The 22,985-nt window shown below is 40.1% G+C and overlaps 1 protein-coding gene across 1 annotated transcript in view; it reads left to right on the plus strand.

The window, feature by feature from the left end:
* Positions 1–11,989, plus strand: part of rab5b (RAB5B, member RAS oncogene family) — a 44,436-nt gene extending 32,447 nt beyond the window's left edge. Inside the window, exons 2-6 of the mRNA XM_055637644.1 lie at positions 714–970; positions 3,182–3,333; positions 8,456–8,578; positions 8,978–9,071; positions 10,926–11,989. Coding sequence (XP_055493619.1) covers positions 808–970; positions 3,182–3,333; positions 8,456–8,578; positions 8,978–9,071; positions 10,926–11,038 — 645 coding nt within the window. The 5' untranslated portion in view covers positions 714–807 and the 3' untranslated portion in view covers positions 11,039–11,989. The remainder of the gene's footprint in view (positions 1–713; positions 971–3,181; positions 3,334–8,455; positions 8,579–8,977; positions 9,072–10,925) is intronic.
* The last annotated feature ends 10,996 nt before the right edge of the window (positions 11,990–22,985 follow it).

Here is a 22,985-nt window from a genome sequence, read left to right on the forward strand (position 1 = left end):
ACTTTGGACAGAACAGTTGCCATAGCAAACTTTAAGAATGCTTGTGTATTTTGAATACCTTTTGTATTGGATGCATTTGAAGCTGAGTAACATCTTGTTCCATTTTTGATTTAAATTAATTTAATCACATGGAAATAACTTGTGCTTACAATTTTCTTGTACATTCTATTCTATTTTTGAGACGTGGTGATTAGTTTACCAACTAAATTGGCGTGTATTAATTTGCCAAACTTTATCAAGAATTTATTCTTTGTGTCAGCTATGATTTATTATATTCTGAAAAATTGCATTAGGGTCATATATTCAAGGTTTGAATAATCCTAGTATGAATTAACAATTTTAAGGAAAGTAAGTATTATTGTTTTTGTTTTGTTTAATCATGAAACTTTTGCTACTTATTAAATAAGAGAGTAACTTCTTAACTCAATAATTTTCACCAAAATGCCAAAAAGTTGCACTTTTATCCAGAATTAAAACTAATCAAGATTCTGGATTTCTAAAACAGCTTTAACATCGTTGTGATGTTTTAAAAAAAAAAAATCCCATTGACACTAATTGTGCTCCTGAGGACAGTATAATTGTGGTCCTGAGAAGGATATTTCATTAATGTTGTTGTCGTTGAATATTACCCTACCCTTTGTCTGTATGATACTATAACATGCTTCAATGTAACTATTTGATGTATTTGAATCTTGAATTTTCTACTTTAACAGTTGTGAAGTAGTCACTGAACACCAGTTTTCTTCTCGCATGACTGAACAGTGGCAATCTCACTGAAACTGGAAGAGGAAATTACAAACATAAGGGATGATGGCAAGCAGAGGAGCCTCCAGACCAAATGGCCTTGGCCAGACAAAGATCTGCCAGTTCAAGCTAGTTCTACTGGGAGATATGGCAGTGGGTAAATCAAGTTTAGTTCTGCGATTTGTCAAAGGCCAGTTTGACGAATTCCAAGAGACAACGATCGGTGGTGAGTTTTTGAATAACACATTATTTGATGTATGTTATAACTATTTCATCTTAGATGTGCCATAGCGATTTTATTGTTTGATAATGTTATTTTTATAATATGGTTAGTCAAACATCAGTTTATTGTCCAGAGGTTTTCCTGGTGGACTGGACCAGTGGCACTGGCAGACAACTGCAATCAGGCACTTGACAATGTTCTTGGCCACTGTAAAATCTGCAATGCGGAGACATTTTTTCCACTGGTCATATTTTGTGGAGTTTGCATTGAAGCCAAGTATGATTATATTATATAAGCATCCTGACTGAATATCTACAGTTAACGATCATTTCCACTGGTCTCTTCACCCTCGCCCATCTGCCCAAATCTCTCATAGAGCAGGAAATTGATTCAGAGTGCCATCATTTAGATGGATGGATAATGCTCCAGCCACTCACTTGCACTTCCTCCAATCTAGTGTATTGTATTCAGCATACAAGATATCCTCTCCTGTACTTTGTACATATCAAATGCAGATCGGGTGACTGCTTTGCAGAGCACCTCCTTTAGACACTTACTTCAGTTACGTGTCACTACTTTCATTCCACCAGCACTTTGAACTATGTGTTCCAACAGAGCCCAAATGTAAGCTTGAAGAATATTGCCTCATCCACCATCTAAGCAAGGTAGAGACCTCAAGACTCGATTGAATTCAGCAATTTGAGTTATGCAACTTTTCCAAAATTTGTCATAATTAGTCATTTCCAGTGTAAGGTCATCCAGCTGTAACATTAACTCTGCATAGATGCCGCTTGATCTAAAACACAAAACAAACTGCTGGAGTATTCAGCAGCTCAGGCAGCATCTGTGGATAGAAATGACACTGGTGAATAAGGTAGTGAAGAAGGCATTCATAGAGTCATCTGGCACGGAAAGGGACCCTTCGGCCCAACTCGCCAATGCGGACCAAAATGCCCCTCTAACCAAGTTCCTTTGCCTGTGGTTTGGGCCATAACCCTCTGAATCTTTTCTATCCATGTACCAGTCCGTGTGGAAAAAATGTCTTTTAAATGTTGCTATTGTACCCCACAAAACAATTTCCTCTGGCAGCCTGTTCCTCATAAATCTTCTTTGCACCTTTCCAGTGTAATGGCATCTTAATGGCAGGGTGACCAAAACTGAACACAATACTCTAAGGTAACTCAAAATGTTGGAGTAACTCAGTGGGTCAGGCAGCATCTCTTGAGAAAAGGAATAGGTGACATTTCGGGTTGAGACCATTCTTTAGTATTCCCACACAATACTCTTGAGTACAGCCTCACGTAAATATTGTACAACAATAACATGTCTCAAGTTCTGTCTTTAATTCTCTGACTGATGAAGACCAGCATGCCAAAAGCCTCTTCACCACTCAATCTAAGTGTGATGCCACTTTCAGGGAACTATGTACTTGTCCTCCAACATCTCTCTGTTCTACAACACTCCCTAGGGCCCTACTGTTCATTGTCATGGTTCTCCCAATATACAACACCTCACATTTATCAGAATTAAACTCCATGAATTATTCCTTGGCCCACTTGCCCAGCTGATCGTGATCCTGCTTTAATTCTTGATAACCGTCTTCACTATATACAATACCACCTATTTTAGTGTCATCTGAAAACTTACTAATTATGTCTTGTATATTGTCGAACAAATCATTGATATTGATGACAAACAGCAATGGCATATCTCTAATCCCTTCATGCATCATTAGGAAAAGGCCTCCAATCTGCAAAACAATCTTCCATCACATGGTGTGCGGCACAGTGGTAGAGTTGCTGCCTTACAGGGCAGAGATGCGGGTTTTATCCTGACTACGGGTGCTGTCGAATTGCCCATGCATTCTCTATTCTCCACTGTGATCCCCATGTTCTTCTGGGGTAGACACAAAATGCTGGAGTAACTCAGTGGGTCAGGCAGTATCTCTGGAGAAAATGAATTGGAGACCCTTCTTCAGACTGAGAGTCAGGGGAGAGAGAAACTAGAGGGAAACTACTTTTGTTTCAGCTGCTGCGTAAATCCACTGGATTCTGATGCAGAGCTTTGTGATGCTCTACTGTACATCAGTAATTGGATTAGCATCCACAACGGAATTGGGGAAAAAACAAAATACAATTTCTGAATAAACAAGATGTAAAATTGTTAATTTGACTATATAAAATTAATTGCACTTTACATATTTTTATTTTGCAGCTGCCTTTCTTGCTCAGTCCGTTTGTTTGGATGACACAACGGTGAAATTTGAGATTTGGGATACTGCCGGTCAGGAACGTTACCACAGTTTAGCACCAATGTATTACAGGGGAGCCCAAGCTGCCATAGTGGTTTTTGATATCACAAAACAGGTAACATTAAATATTGTAAGTTAATACATAATGGTAGCTGGAATGAGCACAGCCAGCCTCTCAGATTTTAGAATATCATATAATAAAATGTATTCTTCAAAGATGCAGAACACATCTAAAATTGTAGCTGATAATCATAATCATCATTATTTTAAAATATTTCTTATTTAAATATTCAACTTAATTCTCCTTCCTCTAGAGAACACTGACAAACTTGCAAATAACAATTTAATTAATCCAAGTAGACATAAACCATTTGTGTAATGTGGTGGAGGCTGTTTTATTTATTTTTTCTAGAATTTGGATTTTGTTGGGATTTATTGGGATGTAATGTTAAAATTGTACAAGGCATTGGTGAGACCAAATCTGGAGTATGGTGTACAATTTTGGTCGCCCAATTATAGGAAGGATGTCAACAAAATAGAGAGAGTACAGAGGAGATTTACTAGAATGTTGCCTGGGTTTCAACAACTAAGTTACAGAGATAGGTTGAATAAGTTGGGTCTTTATTCTCTGGAGCGCAGAAGGTTAAGGGGGGACCTGATAGAGGTCTTTAAAATGATGAGAGGGATAGACCGAGTTGATGTGGACAAGCTTTTCCCTTTGAGAATAGGGAAGATTCAAACAAGAGGACACGACTTCAGAATTAAGGGACAGAAGTTTAGGGGTAATATGAGGGGGAACTTCTTTACGCAGAGAGTGGTGGCGGTGTGGAATGAGCTCCCAGTGGAAGTGGTGGAGGCAGGTTCATTAGTATCATTTAAAAATAAATTGGATAGGCATATGGATGAGAAGGGAATGGAGGGTTATGGTACGAGTGCAGGCAGGTGGGACTAAGGGGAAAAAAATTTGTTCGGTATGGACTTGTAGGGCCGAGATGGCCTGTTTCCGTGCTGTAATTGTTATATGGTTATATGGTTATTATTGGCCATTGTTTATTGGATTTGAGAAGTTAATGTCTGACCTGCTGAGTTACTCCAACTTTTTGTGTCTATCTTCGATTTAAACCAGCATCTGCAGTTCCTTCCTTTATATCTATTTGGAATGAGATGGAGCAGATTATGCAGGTGTTCTCATGTATCTGCCTTGTTCTTCCTCACGGTAGAGGAGCTAGTTTGAGACACAGTTGGTTTAGAAGTAATAATCGTTCATTTTGTAGATTGCCCATCCTGCAGCATGGTGCACTGCTGGTAGAGGAACTGAATGTTGACGATAATGCAGAGGATACGATTACACAGGCTGCTCTGTCCTGCATAAAGTGGGGCTGCCTGAATATTGTTGCAGCTACACTCATTCAGTGCAACTCCATCATGTTCCATATTACATCTTGCAACAGGAGCTGAGTCAATTGTCACGGGATACCCGGCCCCTGATTTGCTTTATTACCACAATATTTATGCGGATGGCCAACTTGGACTTCTGGTTATTGCTACCCCCTCGCCCGGGATCTTGTTGTACAGTTGGTGGCGGCAATGCCATTGGATGTGATGGGTTGGTGGTTAAGCATGCTTTTGTTGGAAATGGTCATTGTCTGGTACTTCTGAAGTGCAAAATCTGAGCAATATTTCACTGGTTAAAATTAGAGAATGGAATTGAATGTGAATAGGGCATCCTTGGGAACTTGCCACATCGATGAGTACATGCCAGTGTTAAACTGTACTGTAATTGAAAATTGGCTCCAAGCATAAGATTTCAGAAAAAGGATGAGATGGATCATGCATTTAGCACTTCTGGCTGAACGTGGATATGAATGCCTCAATTTTGCTACCAGCACTTGCTTGCTTTGCCCGCTGTCTTTGACGATGGGTTCATTATTGAGGCCTTCCTTCTCCTTCTGTTCACTACTTGATTGTACCCAATTATTCGCACAAGACATTAGAGCGCTATTGTGTGATCACTTTAATCTTGACCATTGTTTTGCGTGCATATGGTTTTGTACAGTTTCACTTGTTCGGCAATCCATTTTTATGTACTCCTTATGCCTCTCCTGGCATGATCTTCAGCATTACCCATGAAGCTAAGATTAATCCCTTAACCTCATAGTGGTGGTTGTGTGAGGAATAGGCTGGGCCTATTGTGATGTTGCTAGTGAGGGTCCACAATGTTTTGTGGATGTCTAGTTTCTAATTGAGTCTCTCCCATTTAGTAAAATTATAGTGGCCATCATATCCTTCGTCTGAGAATTTAGCAGCTTCTGCTATTGCTGTCATGGATAGGTACATCTTCAATGGTAAGTTTGGAAAGGCTGAGGTTAACTAGGTTCATCTCACATGGTCACCATCAACTTCTATAGATTCTGCCTGCTGGTGAGACAGGGTTGTTGTGATGGTGGATTCAATGGGCCATTGTATTTTATGTGTGCTTTCGGTTTAGACACCAGATCCCTGAAGGTTTGTGAGGAAGACCAGAGTGAATTCAGACCCTCGATATGTCCATGTTTATGTGTAGGAAGGACTGAAGATGCTGGTTTAAACCGAAGATAGACACAAAAAGCTGGAGTAACTCAGATAGCATCTCTGGAGAAAAGGAATGGATGACGTTTCGGGACGAGATCCTTCTGAGGACCCATCTGAAAAAGCATCTTGACCCGAAATGCCACCTTTTCTCCAGAGATGTGTCTGACCCGCTGAGATACTCCAGCTTTTGTCGTCTGGCCACATTTATCCCTTTTCTACTTTCACATGGCACAGTTGAGTAATTTCAGTGGATAGGGTGGAGTTAATCAAATTTCTGTGGGTTTGGAGTAGCATTTCACTCACATCAGCAAAGGTAAGATTATCTTTCCAGAGGACATTAGTGAACCAAATTAGTTTTTACAATTCAGTAGTTTTATTGTCTTCATCATGACTAAAACATTTGTTTTAACTCCAAATGATTAATTAAATTAACATTGATGGGATTGGGATTTATGTCACTGTATTGTTGACCAGGGCATTTAGTGGTTTGGTAAGTTACACAGAAAAGCTGGAGAAACTCAGCGGGTGCAGCAGCATCTATGGAGCGAAGGAAATAGGCAACGTTTCGGGCCGAAACCCTTCTTCAGACTGATCGGGGGTGGGGGTGGGTGGGGACAAGAAAGGGAAAAGGAGGAGTAGCCAGAAGGCTGGAGGGGGGGAGGAGACAGCAGGGGAGCTGAGGAAGGGGAGGAGACAGCAAGGACTAACAGAATTGGGAGAATTCGATGTTCATGCCCCGGGGGTGCAGACTCCCCAAACGGAATATGAGGTGCTGTTCCTCCAATTTCCGGTGCTGCTCGCTGTGGCCATGGAGGAGACCCAGGACAGAGAGGTCAGAGGCGGAGTGGGAGGGGGAGTTGAAGTGCTGAGCCACCGGGAGGTCAGCTTGGTTATTGCGGACCGAGCGGAGGTGTTCAGCGAAACGATCGCCCAACCTCCGCTTGGTCTCACCGATATAGATCTGCTGGCATCTAGAGCAGCGGACGCAATAGATGAGGTTGGAAGAGATGCAGGTAAACCTCTGTCGCACCTGGAACGATTGCTTGGGTCCTTGAACGGAGTCGAGGGGGGAGGTAAAGGGACAAGTGTTGCATCTCTTGCGGTTGCAAGGGAAAGTGCCCGGGGAGGGGGTGGACCGAGAGGGAAGGGAAGAATTGACAAGGGAGTTATGGAGGGAGCGGTCTTTGCGGAAGGCAGATATGGGGGAGATGGGAAGATGTGGCGAGTAGTGGGGTCACGTTGGAGGTGGCGAAACTGACGGAGGATTATTTTTTGTATGTGACGGCTGGTGGGGTGAAAGGTGAGGACTAGGGGGACTCGGCCCTTGTTGCGAGTGCGGGGATGGGGAGAGAGAGCAGTGTTGCGGGGTATGGAAGAGACCCTGGTGCGAGCCTCATTTATGGTGGAGGAGGGGAACCCCCGTTCCCTGAATAGTGAGGACATTTCAGATGTCCTGGTGTGGAACGCCTCATCCGTGGAGCAGATGCGGCGTAGACGGAGGAATTGGGAGTAGGGGATGGAGTCCTTACAGGAAGCAGGGTGGGAAGAAGTGTAGTCCAGATAGCCATGGGAGTCAGTGGGTTTATAGTGTATGTCGGTTAGAAGTCTATCACCTGCAATGGAGATAGTGAGGTCAAGGAATGGTAGGGAAGTGTCGGAAATGGTCCAGGTGTATTTCAGTGCCGGATGGAAATTAGTGGTGAAGTGGATGAAGTCAGTCAGTTGTGTGCGGGTGCAGGAGGTGGCACCAAAGCAGTCGTCGATGTAGCGGAGGTAGAGGTTGGGGATGGGGCCCTGGTATGTATTGAACAAGGATTGCTCGACGTAACCTACAAATAGGCAGGCATAGCTGGGGCCCATGCGTGTGCCCATAGCTACGCCTTGTATTTGGAGGAAGTGGGAGGAGTCGAACGCGAAGTTATTGAGGGTAAGGACCAGCTCCGCTAGGCGGAGGAGAGTGTCAGTGGCTGGGTATGGGTTGCTTCTCTGGTCGAGGAAGAACCGGAGGTTTGGTGGTTTGGTAAGTTGTGGTTTGGTAAGTTGTGTACTGCGTCACACTGTGTCAACAATCGCAGTGACCAGTCTGCATCTTGTCCTTATGAAATGTTATATCTTCTTAAAATGTCTACTGTGGGTCACTGATCAAAGGAAAAACTTCTCTCATTTAGTTTATTTTTATATCTGAGTGATGGTTAATAATCCAACTGTACCATAGATCCTGAGTCAAGCCACTAGATGGTGTATTTAGCAAGTCATGAGGAAATTTGAATTGAAAGTTATTTTTAATTAACAAAACGTCGATATGTATCAGACTGTTGTTTGTATTGAATGTCTTGTACAGTGGGTCAAACAAATAAGCTTTTCATCACAGAGCTGTGTTTTCAGAATGCGTGCTTGCATTTCAGAATAAAACTGTAGGTTGCCTCCATAATGTCTGGCATCTTTAGGAAGGAATTCAAATAATGAAAGCACTAGGATCTTGTTAAAGTGCTTGTTGTTCAGTTGTATTCATTGTATGCATATTGACTTGTTATTACCCAATTATTGTATTCTATATTTGCCATAATATTTCCAAAATGAAGCTAAATTCCAGAAGCAAATTTGTTGCATATGTTATGGTATTTGAGTAATAAGTTAATGCATTAATTCTATTTGATTTTATTTAGGAAACATTTGATAGAGCAAAAGCATGGGTAAAGGAGTTGCAGAGACAAGCCAGTCCTAACATAGTGATAGCGTTGGCTGGCAATAAAGCTGATCTGGCAGATAAACGAATGGTGGAGTATGAGGTAATGATTTGAGACAACATGCTATTGTGCCGTGCCCTTTACATAGAATGTCCCTGATTTTTTTCACACCCTCAGTTTGAAACATCACTTTCACCTTCCCTCTCCATGACTGATGCAATTTATCATAGAGAGCAGTCCTGAACTACTATCTACATCATTGGAGATGCTCGGTTTATCTTTAAACGAACATTACTGGCTTTATCTTGTACTAAACATAATTCCCTTCATCATGTTTCTGTACATTGTGGATGGCTCGATTGTAATCATGTATTGTCTTTCTTAATTAATCTTAGATTGTTGAGTGTTTTTAATTTCCAAGTGCACAAAATGTAAAAGATTTGGCAGGACTGATATTTGGAATGGCCTAAGCACTTAAGCATTTCACTTTCTTTCCCTTAGGAAGCACAAACATATGCAGAAGACTGTGGCCTTCTCTTCATGGAGACATCAGCAAAGACTGCCATGAACGTCAATGATATATTTCTAGCAATAGGTAAGGTGTTTTAGATTATAATATTTGCATTGTTTGGTAAATGTGAATTAGGAATACATGAAATCTAAATAAGTGTTTGTAATCAGGATAAATTGTAGTTTTATGCAGGGGGATGACGCATAGCTCTAATTTCAGAGTAGAAGATTTTCACAGGAGAATGAGGTTAAGAGGGAAAGATAGATCACCCATGATTGAATGGTGGAGTAGACTTGATGGGACAAACAGCCTGATTTTCCCCCTCCTATCACATGAACATGAGGATCTAACATATACAGACTATAGTACTATAAGATTTCATCTGGAAGATTTCATCTAGATCAGATTTCCATCTGAATGATGAATTACACGGTTATATTTTGGAACCAAGCTCTTTGGCCCCTTTAATCTATACTGCCAATTAATGTGTCAATTCTTTTTTATTCCCCTTTTATTTTAATCAACTCCTCCCCCCCCCCCCCCCCCCCTTTCTGGACTTCTTTGCAGAAAGAAACTTTAATTTACAATAACAAATTTAAATTAACAATGCCTCATTCAAAGAAAAATATATAATGTCCATCTAACCTAGTCCCACTTGCCCCTACCTTTTAAATCTTTCTTGTACATGTACCTGTCCAAATAATTTCCATGTCATTGTATGCATAAATAATTGCCATTCTTTAAATATTTATAGCATGCTATCAAATCTCTTCGCCTTCTCTGCTGCACACTACCTACTAATTGTGACCCATTCACCAGCTTTATTTATTTATAAATAAAGTTATACTTTTTATGAACCCCACGTATTTTTTTTTTAAAAAGGAAATGAAGTGCTGGAGTAACTCCGTGGGTCAGGCACCATCTCTGGAGAAGAGTCTTGACCTGAAATGTCAGGCATTCCTTCTCTCCAGATGTGCTGCCTGTCCCGCTGAGTTACTCCTGCGTTTTGTGTCTATCTTCAGTTTAAACCAGCATCTTTAGTTCCTACCTACACATCTCTGGAGAACATGGATATGTGATGTTTCAGGCTGAGGTCCTTCAGACTGTGTGTGGGGGGGGGGGGGTTTACAAGAAAACTGGGAGAGGGGAGAGGCAGGAATAAGTGTGGCAGGTTGTAGGTGGTTGCAGGTGGTGGTGGTGAGGTGTTAAGCAGATGAAATCAGATTTTGCTTGGAAATATCAACAAATTTCTCTATTTTGATGTTTGCAGGGATCTTAGATTAGATGATTTTAAATAGCTTGAATTGAATCACGAGGCATAAAATTACAGCAAAGAGAATTGTTTGGATGCTGAACAGGTGATGAAGGACTTGAGTTTGTTTGCTGGCTCTGTATAACATAAATGGAAAATCATGTTCTTTCGTGTTGTTTCTACAATTAGGTAACTAAGTAATTATATGCTTTAATTTCAGGTCATCCAAGTAAGATTGTTTCATATTTGTTTCAGAATGCTTCAATCTATAATAACTGAACATTTCATTCAGTTCTCTCAATTTTTAAGAAAGTTATGGGCTTTTGACAGTCCTTGATCACAGCTTTTGTGTTAAGTCAATGGAAAAGCAATAGGGAACAAGATGCTAATTTCCGAGTGTGTAAATGGCCATAACTTTTTTAATACTGAAGATATGAAAGTGAATTAGGTGTCAAATTAAACTTCTTTTTATGCTTTATCTGATGGGATAAATTTCAGACTTGATTTTTAAAATCTCAAAATTTTGTAACATTGCTACAAAACATCAACTCGGCTTCAGTGAAGATTAAATTTCATATGTGCCTCATGCTGGAGCACAAACATCCTTGGGAAGTTGGAACACTTTCTCTCAGCCACGGTTGGCTATTTAGGGAAGTTATCAATGTATTCTATTATTTTCCCCACAGCTAAGAAAATGCCAAAAAATGATCCTCAAAATCCAGCAACCGCAGCTAGAAATCGGGGGTTAAATCTACAAGAAACGAATCAGCAGAGCCAACGGGGTTGCTGTGGCAATTAAGAACAGTATTTGGGCCTCGAAACAACATGAACAATTCAAAAATGGATATTGGAAATTTGGCTTCCTTTTTATATTATCAGCACACATTATTGTGCTAAATCCTTTTACCCTTCACTGTGGACATCTGCATGAGTCATTTTTCTCACACTTGACTACAGGTATCTGTCCTGTAGAAAGTAAACAATGTAAATAGCGTGATAAATCAATATGTAAAGGTTAGTTACTCTTTTCCCACCTGTTTCAATGAAGGTTTTCTTTGTAAATTTAACTTTGCTGAGAGAAAATACCCCCCCCCCCCCCCTCCCTGTCTCCTGATCTCCTATCCCAGTCTTCCTTATTAATTTTAATACAATTGATGTACAATAAGAATACAAAATTAAGTTTTCTCTAATGTTCTGCATTAAGTCTCCTTATTTAGCTGCATACTTTCTCATATAGTTTTAGCTTGTCATTTTGAGGCGGGGGGGGAGATATTTAAAAAACATGTAATGCAGCTTTGTATTAAATCTTGTACAAGTTAGTTATGAGAATATTTGAAGGGTGTGCTAATCCTGTTTACTTGGGCTCAGTATTATAGAAGTTTGACTTTTTTTGGTTTTTGTAGTTTGAAAACTTGGCAATAGTTAATCCATTCTAATTTTACAGGAAATACTGTTAATTCATTGAATGAACAAAATTAGCATTTAGATCAGGATTATTGATATCATGACCCAGGCTAAGAAAGCTCTTGGATAAATTGTTACAGATGCGTTAAATATTGTTTGTGCTGCTTTCAGTAATATTTTTGTTTTGCACACATTATGTATCCTGATGATATGGATATCCCCCTTCAAACAAGAAGGAAATGGTCTGATTGTAGGTCTGCCTTGTATGGTTGATTCTCAGCACATTTTGAGTTAATATTCAATATTCTTACATAAAATGAAAAGAAACGTGATCCAAGTTTCCAAATTTGTGTGGATTGAGGCGGTTCATTTATTTAACCTACTGTTGTGGTAGATGATAAGCAACTTGCAACACTGTTTAAATTGACAAACTGAAATTATATCTTTTATGTTTTCTAACACCTTCAGTTGCATGCAACACTGTCCTATGTATTTTCCCTCTAGCCGTCTGCAGGCAAAAGGCCAGCACAGGAAACTGCTTTATCCGTGTACATCTGGAGTATAAAAATACAGACATGTAGTACAGGCAGCACAGTGGCGCAGTGGTAGAGTTGCAGCCTTACAGCGCCAGAGACCCGTGTTCCATCCTGACTGGGTGCTGTCTGTATCGAGTTTGTACATTCTCCCTGGGACCTGTGTGGGCTTTCTCCGTGATCTTCGGTTTCCTCCCACACTCCAAAGACGTACAGGTTTGTAGGTTAATTGGCTTGGTGTTAATGTAAAATTGTCACTCGTGTGTGTAGGGTAGTGTTAATGTGTGGGTATCGCTGGATGGTGCGGACTCAGTGGGCCGAAGGGCATATTTCCGCACTGTATCTCTAAACTAAACTAAACTAGTAATGCTAATGGTCTTTTATTGATCAATTGAAAGCAGGAAGCAACTTAAAAGGGTTTTATAGCCAAGCATTATTCCTGTCTAAATTGCAGTTGAAAAAAATGTTGTTCCATTAATGGATTTAGAATTGCTGCAATGAGACAGACTATTTAAAACTAGACACTCTAAATCGTTTTAGAAATAAATAAAAATCAATGAAAACTCCTAGGACACTAATAGAACTTTCAACAATACTGCTGAGTATGATTTAATTTGCTCAGTTGTTTTGAAGCAGTGAGGGTATAGGCGACACTTTGGTCTCTTGAGTTGTCCAATTTACTGTTATGATATGAACACCTATCAAGGAACATGAGAAGGCTGTTTAGCTCCTCAAGCTTATTCATTCATTCAGAGATACCATGGGTATCCTTGTCCCCTATTGCTCAATACTTTTAGATAGAAGTTTATCACTCTGAATAAAAATAATATTTGAACTGGCTTCAACCACAATTTACAGAAGAGTTCCGAACCTCTATAACCTTTTGCATGTGGAAATCTGTTAATTTAATTCCTGAATAACCTGGTTCAAATTTTTAGATTATACCCTCTAGTGTTAGACCTCTCCAGTGAGGGGAGATAATTTTTCTGTCAATCCCATGAGTTTGTGTTAATGTCTTAAACTTAAATCTAACCGTAAAATTTCAGGAAATTTAACCTTAATGCGAGTATACACAAAATATGACCTCTGGAGATCACAATAATTTTGTTAAATTTAGCCAGAAAATATTTTCCAGGAGTTGATAACAATATTGATAGATGTTTTCTAGTGAACCTCCTCTGAGAATTTAACCAGCTTTATCAGGCACGGCCAACTTTAAATCAAGCTGGATTGCTGAAGAATTAAATGTTATGAAGATGATCAGTCACTCTTTCCTGATGACCATGCAGCAAAAAGCAATAGTAGGCTAATCCTTTACATCTCACCCTTCCTAAATATCCAAGTGTTGTACTATTGTACTACTTCCCAGTCTATACTATCCATTTCTGAATCAAGGACATTTCAGATAATCATTTGAGCATTTGCACTGCTTATGTACTTACTTTCCTTAAAACTGCGTAAAAAAATGTGATCCTTTGCCATTCTTTTCATGTCTTTACAACATTTCTTTCTACAGTTAGTTCTGCTAGAATGCAATAGTTACATTCTTAATAAACATGGTGTTATTGTAAATCGATTATAATAACAATTGTGTCAATGGGGGAAAGGGGTGAGAGAGTTTTAGGCTCGTAATTACAATGTTTTTTCAGCATAATGTTCAAAAAGTATTTTTTAATAGGTATGGTTATTTTTTACTGCAAGCTGAAAGTACTTAAAGGTTATATGTTACATTGTTTAATAGAGTATCATTGCGCAAGTGTCAATAGAAGCAATTGCTTGGCAATTTCAATGGCCACGCTGTGAAACTGACAGATAGTTTTTCAGAGACAATGGTGTCTGATAACAGTGAGAACGTTACAAGGAAACAGTTTTTTTCCCCTAGATTCTTTTTTCCAATACAGTTTGACAATTTCTAAAGTAACTAAAGTGTTTCTCTCATTTCCGGTCAACAATATATTATACCAATTCAGCCAGCTTTAAACATATTATTCCCAAATTCATCAATCGTCTTGTATCCAGTTTGCCGTAAGGAAACCCGCTTTATAGCAGAACTACCTGTATTGTTTTGTTTACTTTGTGTGATACCTTGTCCCTCTTCCATAAAACTGATGCACAATAATCGCTCAACATGTGTACTATTTTGTATCTACATTTGTAACATCATTATTCTAAGTTGGTAAGTACTAAAAATGTACATCATTGATCTTCTTTTCCTAATGGAAATAAAATGTTAATTTTGATAGCCCTTGCAAGTTTCTTCTCACTTCCTTTTTAGTGGGTCTTTTGCTATCTTGTCTTTTACATTTCATCACATTTTCCCAATCTCCAGTTTCTACCAGTTTTTCTCTTTATGAATACTATTTCTTCTAGTTTTACATTGCCCAAGGCTGATTTATTATGTTCTGATACAGTTTTCTCAAACTGAAAATTGACCTTTGTACATTTCTTACTGAACTTCATTTTGTTCAGTTACAAATTGGCTAATTTTATCAAATACAATATCTCATTGCTTGGTAGTTAGCATTACCTACATTTTAAACCTTGGCATCTGTTGCAACTTTCGGGCACTACATGTCATTGGTGCTGTGAATAATAAGATAAAAGCATGGTGGAAATGTAATGAAAGGACAAACACTTTTCTCACAGCTAATTTTGCACCCAAAACACCAGGAATGCTGAACTGACCATGGATCACATCAGTTATCTATTGAGATGTGAAACCATGCATCATGCCTAGACTTCAGAGGAAGGAAGTAAAAAGGCCAATTCAGTATGAAAGTATATCTTATTCTGTATCTAGAATAATAAGACTGGAAGGTGCAGAAACACTTTAATGTCTCTTAAAAATTGAAATGGGAATGGGACATCTGTCATTGGAATGATTTCAATTTTTGAAACTGTTATAGTTTATGTTATGTTCAAAGTAAAATTAATTTATGAATGTACAATTGGTTTTATTAAACATATTGTTTTTTTTGTGGTCCTCCTGCTACAAATGAAAAGATGCCCCTGTATGCAACCCATACCCCAACTCCAGCACCAGGAGTCATGAGTGAACCTGATGTCACCACTGTGGTGATGGAGTATGTTGGTAGAGGGAGATACCAGACTTGGACATTTACATTTCATGCATTTTCTTTTCATTGTGAAATCACTAACATAGACCTATTGATGCAGAAGTCAAATTGGCAATTATAAAAATGATATTGTTCATCCAATTGTTTGCATTCCTGAATTTAAAGTTTCTTCCCCACATCAAGCACATGTAATTTTTTTTGAAACTGAGATTTATTTTTATTTAAGGGTGTGTAAGCAGTGGAGGTGAATTGATGAAATCTTTGAGAATAATGTGTAGTTTAGTTTTTCCCAGAATTGTGACGTAAAAAGATTGCTTTCTATATCTGATTATTCTCAAACTAAATATTCTTTAAAAAATAATCTAAGCAGCCACATTTGTTAGATGCTTCAAAAGCATTGTTTTTATGGGGTCTTAATTTTTACAAATACTTTGTTGTTCTACATTTTAATTCAAGTTAACATTCATGTAAAAAGATGCATCAGACTTTTCAGTTGGCTTCATTTGGACTGCCCTGCTATATATATATTTAAGAAAATGAGCTGCTTCATTTGTTTCTGCGCTCGGCACTGTTGCTTCATTTTAACATTAACTGTGCTGCTTGAGGCCTTGGGACATCCATGTTAGGGAGGCTTATGATTCCAAAGTGCACATCGGTGGATCTTGGGTGAAGGCCGCATTGGGGCTGTGTAGTGCACTGCATCATCAAATAGCTCACAGCTTCTCCATCCATGCTTATGCACAAAGAATGACTAAGATAGACACAAAATGCTGGAGTAACTCAGCGGGACAGGCAGTATCTCTGGATGAAAGGAATGAGTGACGTTTTGGGTCGAGACCCTTCTTCAGACTGAGAGTCAGGTGAGAGGGAGACACAGAGGTAAGGAAGAGTAAGTGTGAAAATGAGACATCAAAATAACACATCTCCCTCTCCTCTAACTCTCAGTCTGAAGAAGATTCACGACCGGAAACGTCACCCATTCCTTCTCTCCAGAGATGCTCCCTGTCCCACTGTTACTCTAGCATTTTGTCTTCTTTCGGTGTAAACCAGCATCTGCAGTTCCGTCCAACACAAGAATGACTAAGATGCAGTAGGATTGTCCTATTTTTAAAACTAGCCTGGCGTCAGAAAAGGCAGAAAGTTGGTCATTATTGGTGGAGAAAATGGAAGGACCATTTTCCTTCATTTCCAAAAGTTGGAAAAATTACTTTTCAATACTGTTTTTTCAATTTATTCTTGCACAAATGGAAGATGTGTGTTAAAATTGTCATCCTTGTCCTATTGGAAAACAGTGCTGTAACTTCAGTTTGAAATTAAACACTATATACAATAACACACCAATACTGTCTTGTGTTCATTAAATGTGGAAATGATTTTGTAAAGATGCTTTTAGTTGCAATTTTATTGCAATAAATCTGGATCATTAAAACTGGATAAAGATAATCATTTGTCATAAAATAACAGATTGGATTATGGTTATGTTTATAAGATTAATAAACTTGGAACTAACTGGCTACTAAACATTGTATTATTACTGACAAAAGCTAGAGTAACACTGATGTGTCTCCTAGTTGAAGTAATATATTAAAATGAAAAGCTGAATGCATCTTTAATTTTAGACTGTTCTGTTCTATATGAATGGACTTTGCATTAAGATGTCATTCCTCTGCAGGTAGCAAAAAAAAGGATTTGAAAACTTCAAAATATTCGCCCCGCTAGGGTAACTTTTCTATTTTCTAACAAGATGGTATATATGAAACAAACCTTGCAGCATGCTACTTGTAAAACTATTTTATGAGTATGTCATGGCTGTGGGGCACCTCAAAAGACCATATTCAGTTTGTGGCATTTGGATAGCAGGCGCAGTGTTGGAGGTAAAGGAAGTCAGATTGATCATATTGATTGATTACTAATCTTCAGATTGATTAGGAAAATGAAATGAACGACCAGTTGTACTACTTTTGATATTGATGGTAAATGCTACTGAGTAGATCATCAAAACTTGTGCTCTATTTTTAAATGTATTCTGTTTAAGGATGTGGACAGGACCACAATATTGCACATACCCAACACTGCTTGAGTAACTGGGGGAGACTGTTGAAAAGCTGCTTTCTTTTTGGTGCAGAAAACTCCTATTGGGTATAAAGTTTCAAGATTTTGACCAAGCGATTAAAATTTCAAGATTAATTTCCAAATCCTGAAACCTGTCCTATCCATGTACCTGTCTAACTGCTTCTTAAATGACGGGATAGTCCCAGCCTCAACTACCTCCTCTGGCAGCTTGTTCCATACTTTGTTTGAAAAAGTTACGCCTCAGATTCCTATTAAATCTATTCCCCTTCACCTTGAACCAATGCCCTCTAGTCCTCGATTCCCCTACTCTGGGCAAAATACTCTGTGCATCTACCCGATCTATTCCTCTCATGATTTTGTACACCTCTATAAGATCACCCCTCATCCTCCTGCGCTCCATGGAATAGAGTCCCAGCCTACTCAACCTCTCCCTATAACTCACACCCTCTAGTCCTGGCAACATCCTCGTAAATCTTTTCAGGACTCTTTCAAGCTTGACAATATCTTTCCTATAACATGGTGCCCAGAACTGAACACAATATTCTAAATGCGGTCTCACCAACGTCTTGGTCCCATAGTAGAAGCGTCCACGTCGCGAGGCTGGAAACTGGAAGTATCCTGCGCTAATTCTGTGACCACCATCATCTATTGCAACAAGTGATGGCTCCCACTGATTGTCGCCAGAAGCTTGCCACCTTTTCAGGACAGACGATGACAGCGATGTCAACATTTGAAACATGGAAGATGGACACGAAAGAAGAAAACCAACGTTTATACAGTGTGGGAACAGGCCCTTTGCCCAACTCACCCACACCGGCCAACAATGTTCCTTGTTTTGTTAACAGCAGATGATGTTGGGTGCGTATTATAGCCAAGTTGAGTTTATTGTTGTATTCACAAGCAGGCTAAGGTACTGATACAATGAAAATCTTGCTTGCAGCAGTATCACAGGCACAGGTTTAGACTGAGCACACAGACATAAATGATATATAAATTCTGTAAGACAGTGAAAAGAAAAAGATTGTGCAAAAAGCAAGACAATTGTACAAAACATGATTTAAAATTAAAATTAAAATAAGTCCAAGTGGTGGTCAGTAGTGTTTTGTCGAAGTAGGATTAGAGTTGTGCAGGTTGGTTGTAAGAGCTGATGGTTTGTAGGAAAGTAGATGTTCCTAAACCTGATCGTGTGGACTTATGGCTTTTGTACTCGCTGCCCGACCGTAACGGTGAGAAATGAGCATGAGCAGGATAGTGGAGATCTGTGATGCCAGATGTAATTTCCTTGATACAGCACCTCGTGTAAATGCATTCAATGACAGGGAGGACTGTGCCTGTCATGGGCTGAGCTGTCCAGCTCTCACTGTAGCCTCTTGCATTCCTATGCATTGAAATTGAGGTAGCAGGCCATGGTGCCACGGGTCAGGATACTCTACAATGCATCTGTACAAGTTCATTAAAGCATTCAGTGACGAATATGGGGGGTAACTTTTTCACCCAAAGAGTGGTGGGTGTATGGAACGAGCTGCCAGAGAAGGTAGTTGAGACGGGGACTATCCCAATCTTTAAGAAATAGACAGGTACATGGGTAGGACGGGAGGTGAGGGAAGATATGAACCAAACATGGGCGGGTGGGACTAGTGTAGCTGGGACATGATGGTCCATGTGGGCAAGTTGGGCTGAAGGGCCTGTTTCCATGCTTTATCACCCTATGATTATGACAAGCTGAATCTCTTCTAATAAAGTAGCAGGCATGCCTTCTATGTGATTACATCTATGCGCTGGCCCCAGGAGAAGTCATCTGAGATGTTAATGTCCAGGAACCGTAAGTGTGTTAACTCTCCACCGTTGACCCATCAATGAAAACGTGCATATGGTCACCTGACTTCCCCTTTCTGATGTCAATGATTAATTTCTTGATTTTGTTCACATTGAGCTGTTGCTGCAGTACCACTCAACCAGATGATCTATCTATACTGTATGCTGACTCATAATAATAATAATAAATTTTATTTATGGGCGCCTTTCAAGAGTCTTAAGGACACCTTACAAAAATTTAGCAGGTAGAGGAAAAACATGTAAGGGGAATGAAATACATAGTAGAGACATGACTAGTACACAAAGTAAAGACAATTCAATACAAAACACAATATGAGGCAATTAATGCACAGATGAAAAGGGAGGGGGACGTGGGGCTAAGGATAGGCAGAGGTGAAGAGATGGGTCTTGAGGCGGGACTGGAAGATGGTGAGGGACACGGAATTGTGGATCAGTTGGGGGAGGGAGTTCCAGAGCCTGGGAGCTGCCCTGAAGAAGGCTCTGTCCCCAAAACTGTGGAGGTTGGACGTGGATGGAGAGGAGACCGGCTGATGTGGATCTGAGGGACCGTGAGGGTTGGTAGGGGGAGAGGAGGTCAGTGAGATATGGGGGGGGGGGGGGGGGGGCAGATGGTGGAGGGCTTTGTATGTGAGGATCAGGATTTTGTAGGTGATCCGGTGGGAGATGGGAAGCCAGTGAAGTTGTTTGAGGACTGGAGTGATGTGATGCCAGGATTTGGTATGGGTGATGAGTCGGGCGGCTGCGTTCTGGACCAGTTGGAGTCGGTTGATGTAGGTGGAGCTGATGCCAAGGAGAAGTGAGTTGCAGTAGTCCAGTCGGGAGGAGATGAAGGCATGGATGAGTGTTTCAGCAGCGGGAGGTGTGAGAGAGGGTCTGAGTTTGGCGATGTTGTGGAGATGAAAGAAGGAGGTTTTAATGACATGGCGGATGTGAGGCTCAAGGGAGAGGGTGGAATCAAAGATCACGCCAAGGTTGCGGGCCAGGCATGCCTTTTATGTGATTACATCTATGCGCTGGCCCCAGGAGAAGTCATCTGAGATGTTAATGTCCAGGAACCGTAAGTGTGTTAACTCTCCACCATTGACCAATCATTGAAAACGTGCATATGGTCACCTGACTTCCCCTTTCTGATGTCAATGATTAATTCCTTGATTTTGTTCACATTAAGCTGTTGTTGCAGTACCACTCAACCAGATGATCTATCTATCCTGTATGCTGACTCATCACCAAACGTGACTCAGCCAACAACAGTGCGGGCGTCATTCTTGAATTTGTAGATGGCATTGGAGCTGTCCCTTGCCACACCGTCATGGGAATAAAGAAATTAGAGCAGCGGATTAAGCACAGCCTTGAGACAAACTAGTGTTTGTTGTCAGTGAGATCATAAAATCATAAGTGATAGTAGATTTAGACCATTCGACCCATCAAACATACTCCACCATTCAATCGTGGCTGATCTATTTCTCCCTCCGAAACCCATTCTCCTGCCTTCTTCCCATAACCTCTGACACTGATGTTAGCGATTTGCACTGATTGATGTCTGCCAATGAGGGTGCCAATGATCCAGTTGGAAGGGGAGATATAGAAGCTTGGTGATGAGTTTGGAGGAGGTAATTGTGTTGAACAACAATTTGTAATCGTTGAACACCAGCCTGATGTATGCATTTCTGTTCATCAGATGGTCCAAGGCTTAGAGAACCAGAGAGGTAGCATGTAATGTAGACTTGTAATGGCGATAGGTAAATTGAAGCAGATCCAGATTATTTCTGAGGTAAGAGTTGAATTGTACCAAAACCAACCTCTCATGGCATTCCATTAAGGTGGATATGTACCTTATTGTTTTAATTTAGAGATATAGCACGGAAACAGGCCCTTTGGCCCATCGGCCAGCGATCCTGCATATCAATACGATCCCACACACACTAGGGACAATGTTTACATATATACCAAGCTAATTAACCTATAAATCTGTACGTCTTTGGAGCGTGGGAGGAAACCCGTGCGGTCATGGGGGGAACGGACAAACTCCGTACAGACAGCACCGTTTATAGTGTCTTTTTGTGGGTTTTTAATAAATAAAATCATAAACAGGATAATTGTCGTTTGGTAAGTCCATATTTACGAGCCATTAATGGTGTAAGATACAAACTTCTGGATTGAAAAACTCTTACCTCTTCATAATGTATGTTTTTGATTCATGGTTTTACTACTTATTGTACAGTATGCTCTCTGCCATTTAAGTTGCAATTTCTCAGTTGAGTATAGTACATAATTGATTGTAGAAAACATCACTTCTGAGGTTCACAGTGCCTTTGTCCAATCTCAATACATTCTGAAAGGTTGTGAAGAATGATAGATCTAGGGATGACTTTAAGAACAGTTCTAATAGCTTCCATAGCCTGCTGTCCCACTGCGGGTACCTAGTTTGCGAGTTTAGAATAGTTTGCGCTCGACTCAAATTCACAGCATGATCGACACGTGGTCCTAGGAGGTCTATGTAATTTTCCTTCATGCTCGAGAGAAGTTCCCGCATACTCAAGGCCTCAGTTAGGTCGAGGAGTATGCTGCCAGTAAAAATTGGTTGGCATGGAAAAAAAATCAAGATTTCTTTTACTCGTAGGTTTAGTCGAAGTAGGTCGGCATGTTATTCATAGGTAATCGAAGGTAGTCGTAGATAGTGTTTGTATAGTCGAAGGGGTAGTCAAAGGAGGTCTTCACTCTCCACTATTCGGCGTCCAATTTTCCCAAAGCTAGTCGAAGCTAGTCTTCAACATAGTCGAAGGAGATCGAAGGAGGTCTTCTACATATTCGTAGGTTCTCTACATAGTCGAAGGAGGTCGTAGGTGTTCTACTTCGGCGATACAAAATGACCATGACACTTTTTCATGCTCTCCTAAACTCGCAAATGAGGTCCCAGCAGTAGGACAGGTCCTTTAGGCCAATTCTTATGCCATTACCATGATCAAAACATTGTGGCAGAACTTTAATTTGTCACTCAGCAAAAAATGTAACCATGTCTCCAATACGCTCAGAGATGGAAAGTCAGCTCATTGTGATATCTGTCGTCATTAGCAACACTAATTGCTTTCACAAAAGTACATTTTTATTAAGGCAGAAGATTAAGTACAGGGACCATTTTTACTTTGATCTTCTCCTCCCCCCTCAGTTTTGCTGCTATGTACATACAGGATAATTATATTAGATGCCCGAGAATCAGGGCGATCTGGTGCATCCAGAAATGTATTGCCAAGTCTGATGATTGTCCTACTGAATATTAGGAAATCTTCCCAATGTAACTATTATTCTAGTCACTTTACAGCTAAAGTTCATTTCCCTGAAACCAGTTATCAGTGGGCAATCCTGCATTTGAACACCGATGGAAGGAAAAGCAGGGGGTTGGGGAGAGTGATCAATCTTTAATTCTACAACTGAGGCGTAATGTCTGGTTCACTCGAAGGGTTTACCTCCAGCTCTCGTCTCCACGTCCAATACATTTACGGCGGCAGGCGCGGGCACACCGCGACGCCCTGTGTCTCCCTTTCAAGGGAGATGCTAAAAATGCATTTCGTTGTCTCTGTACTGTACACTGACAATGACAATAAATTGAATCATTTCATTTCATTTTCATTTCATTTCAAAGACATACAGGTTTGTACGTTAATTAGTTTAATAAAAACTTGTAAATTGCACCTAGTTTGTAGTGAGAGCTTTCTCTTGGTGACCATTAGCAAATCGACATTTATGCTTTTACGCAAGAATCCTACATTTTCTAGATTAAAGGACTGCATTGCTGAAGTCTTGACAGTTTTGCAGATGGTCTTCA

The sequence above is a fragment of the Leucoraja erinacea genome, chromosome 7, assembly GCF_028641065.1.
Source record: "Leucoraja erinacea ecotype New England chromosome 7, Leri_hhj_1, whole genome shotgun sequence".
Classification (NCBI taxonomy): Eukaryota; Metazoa; Chordata; class Chondrichthyes; order Rajiformes; family Rajidae; genus Leucoraja; species Leucoraja erinaceus.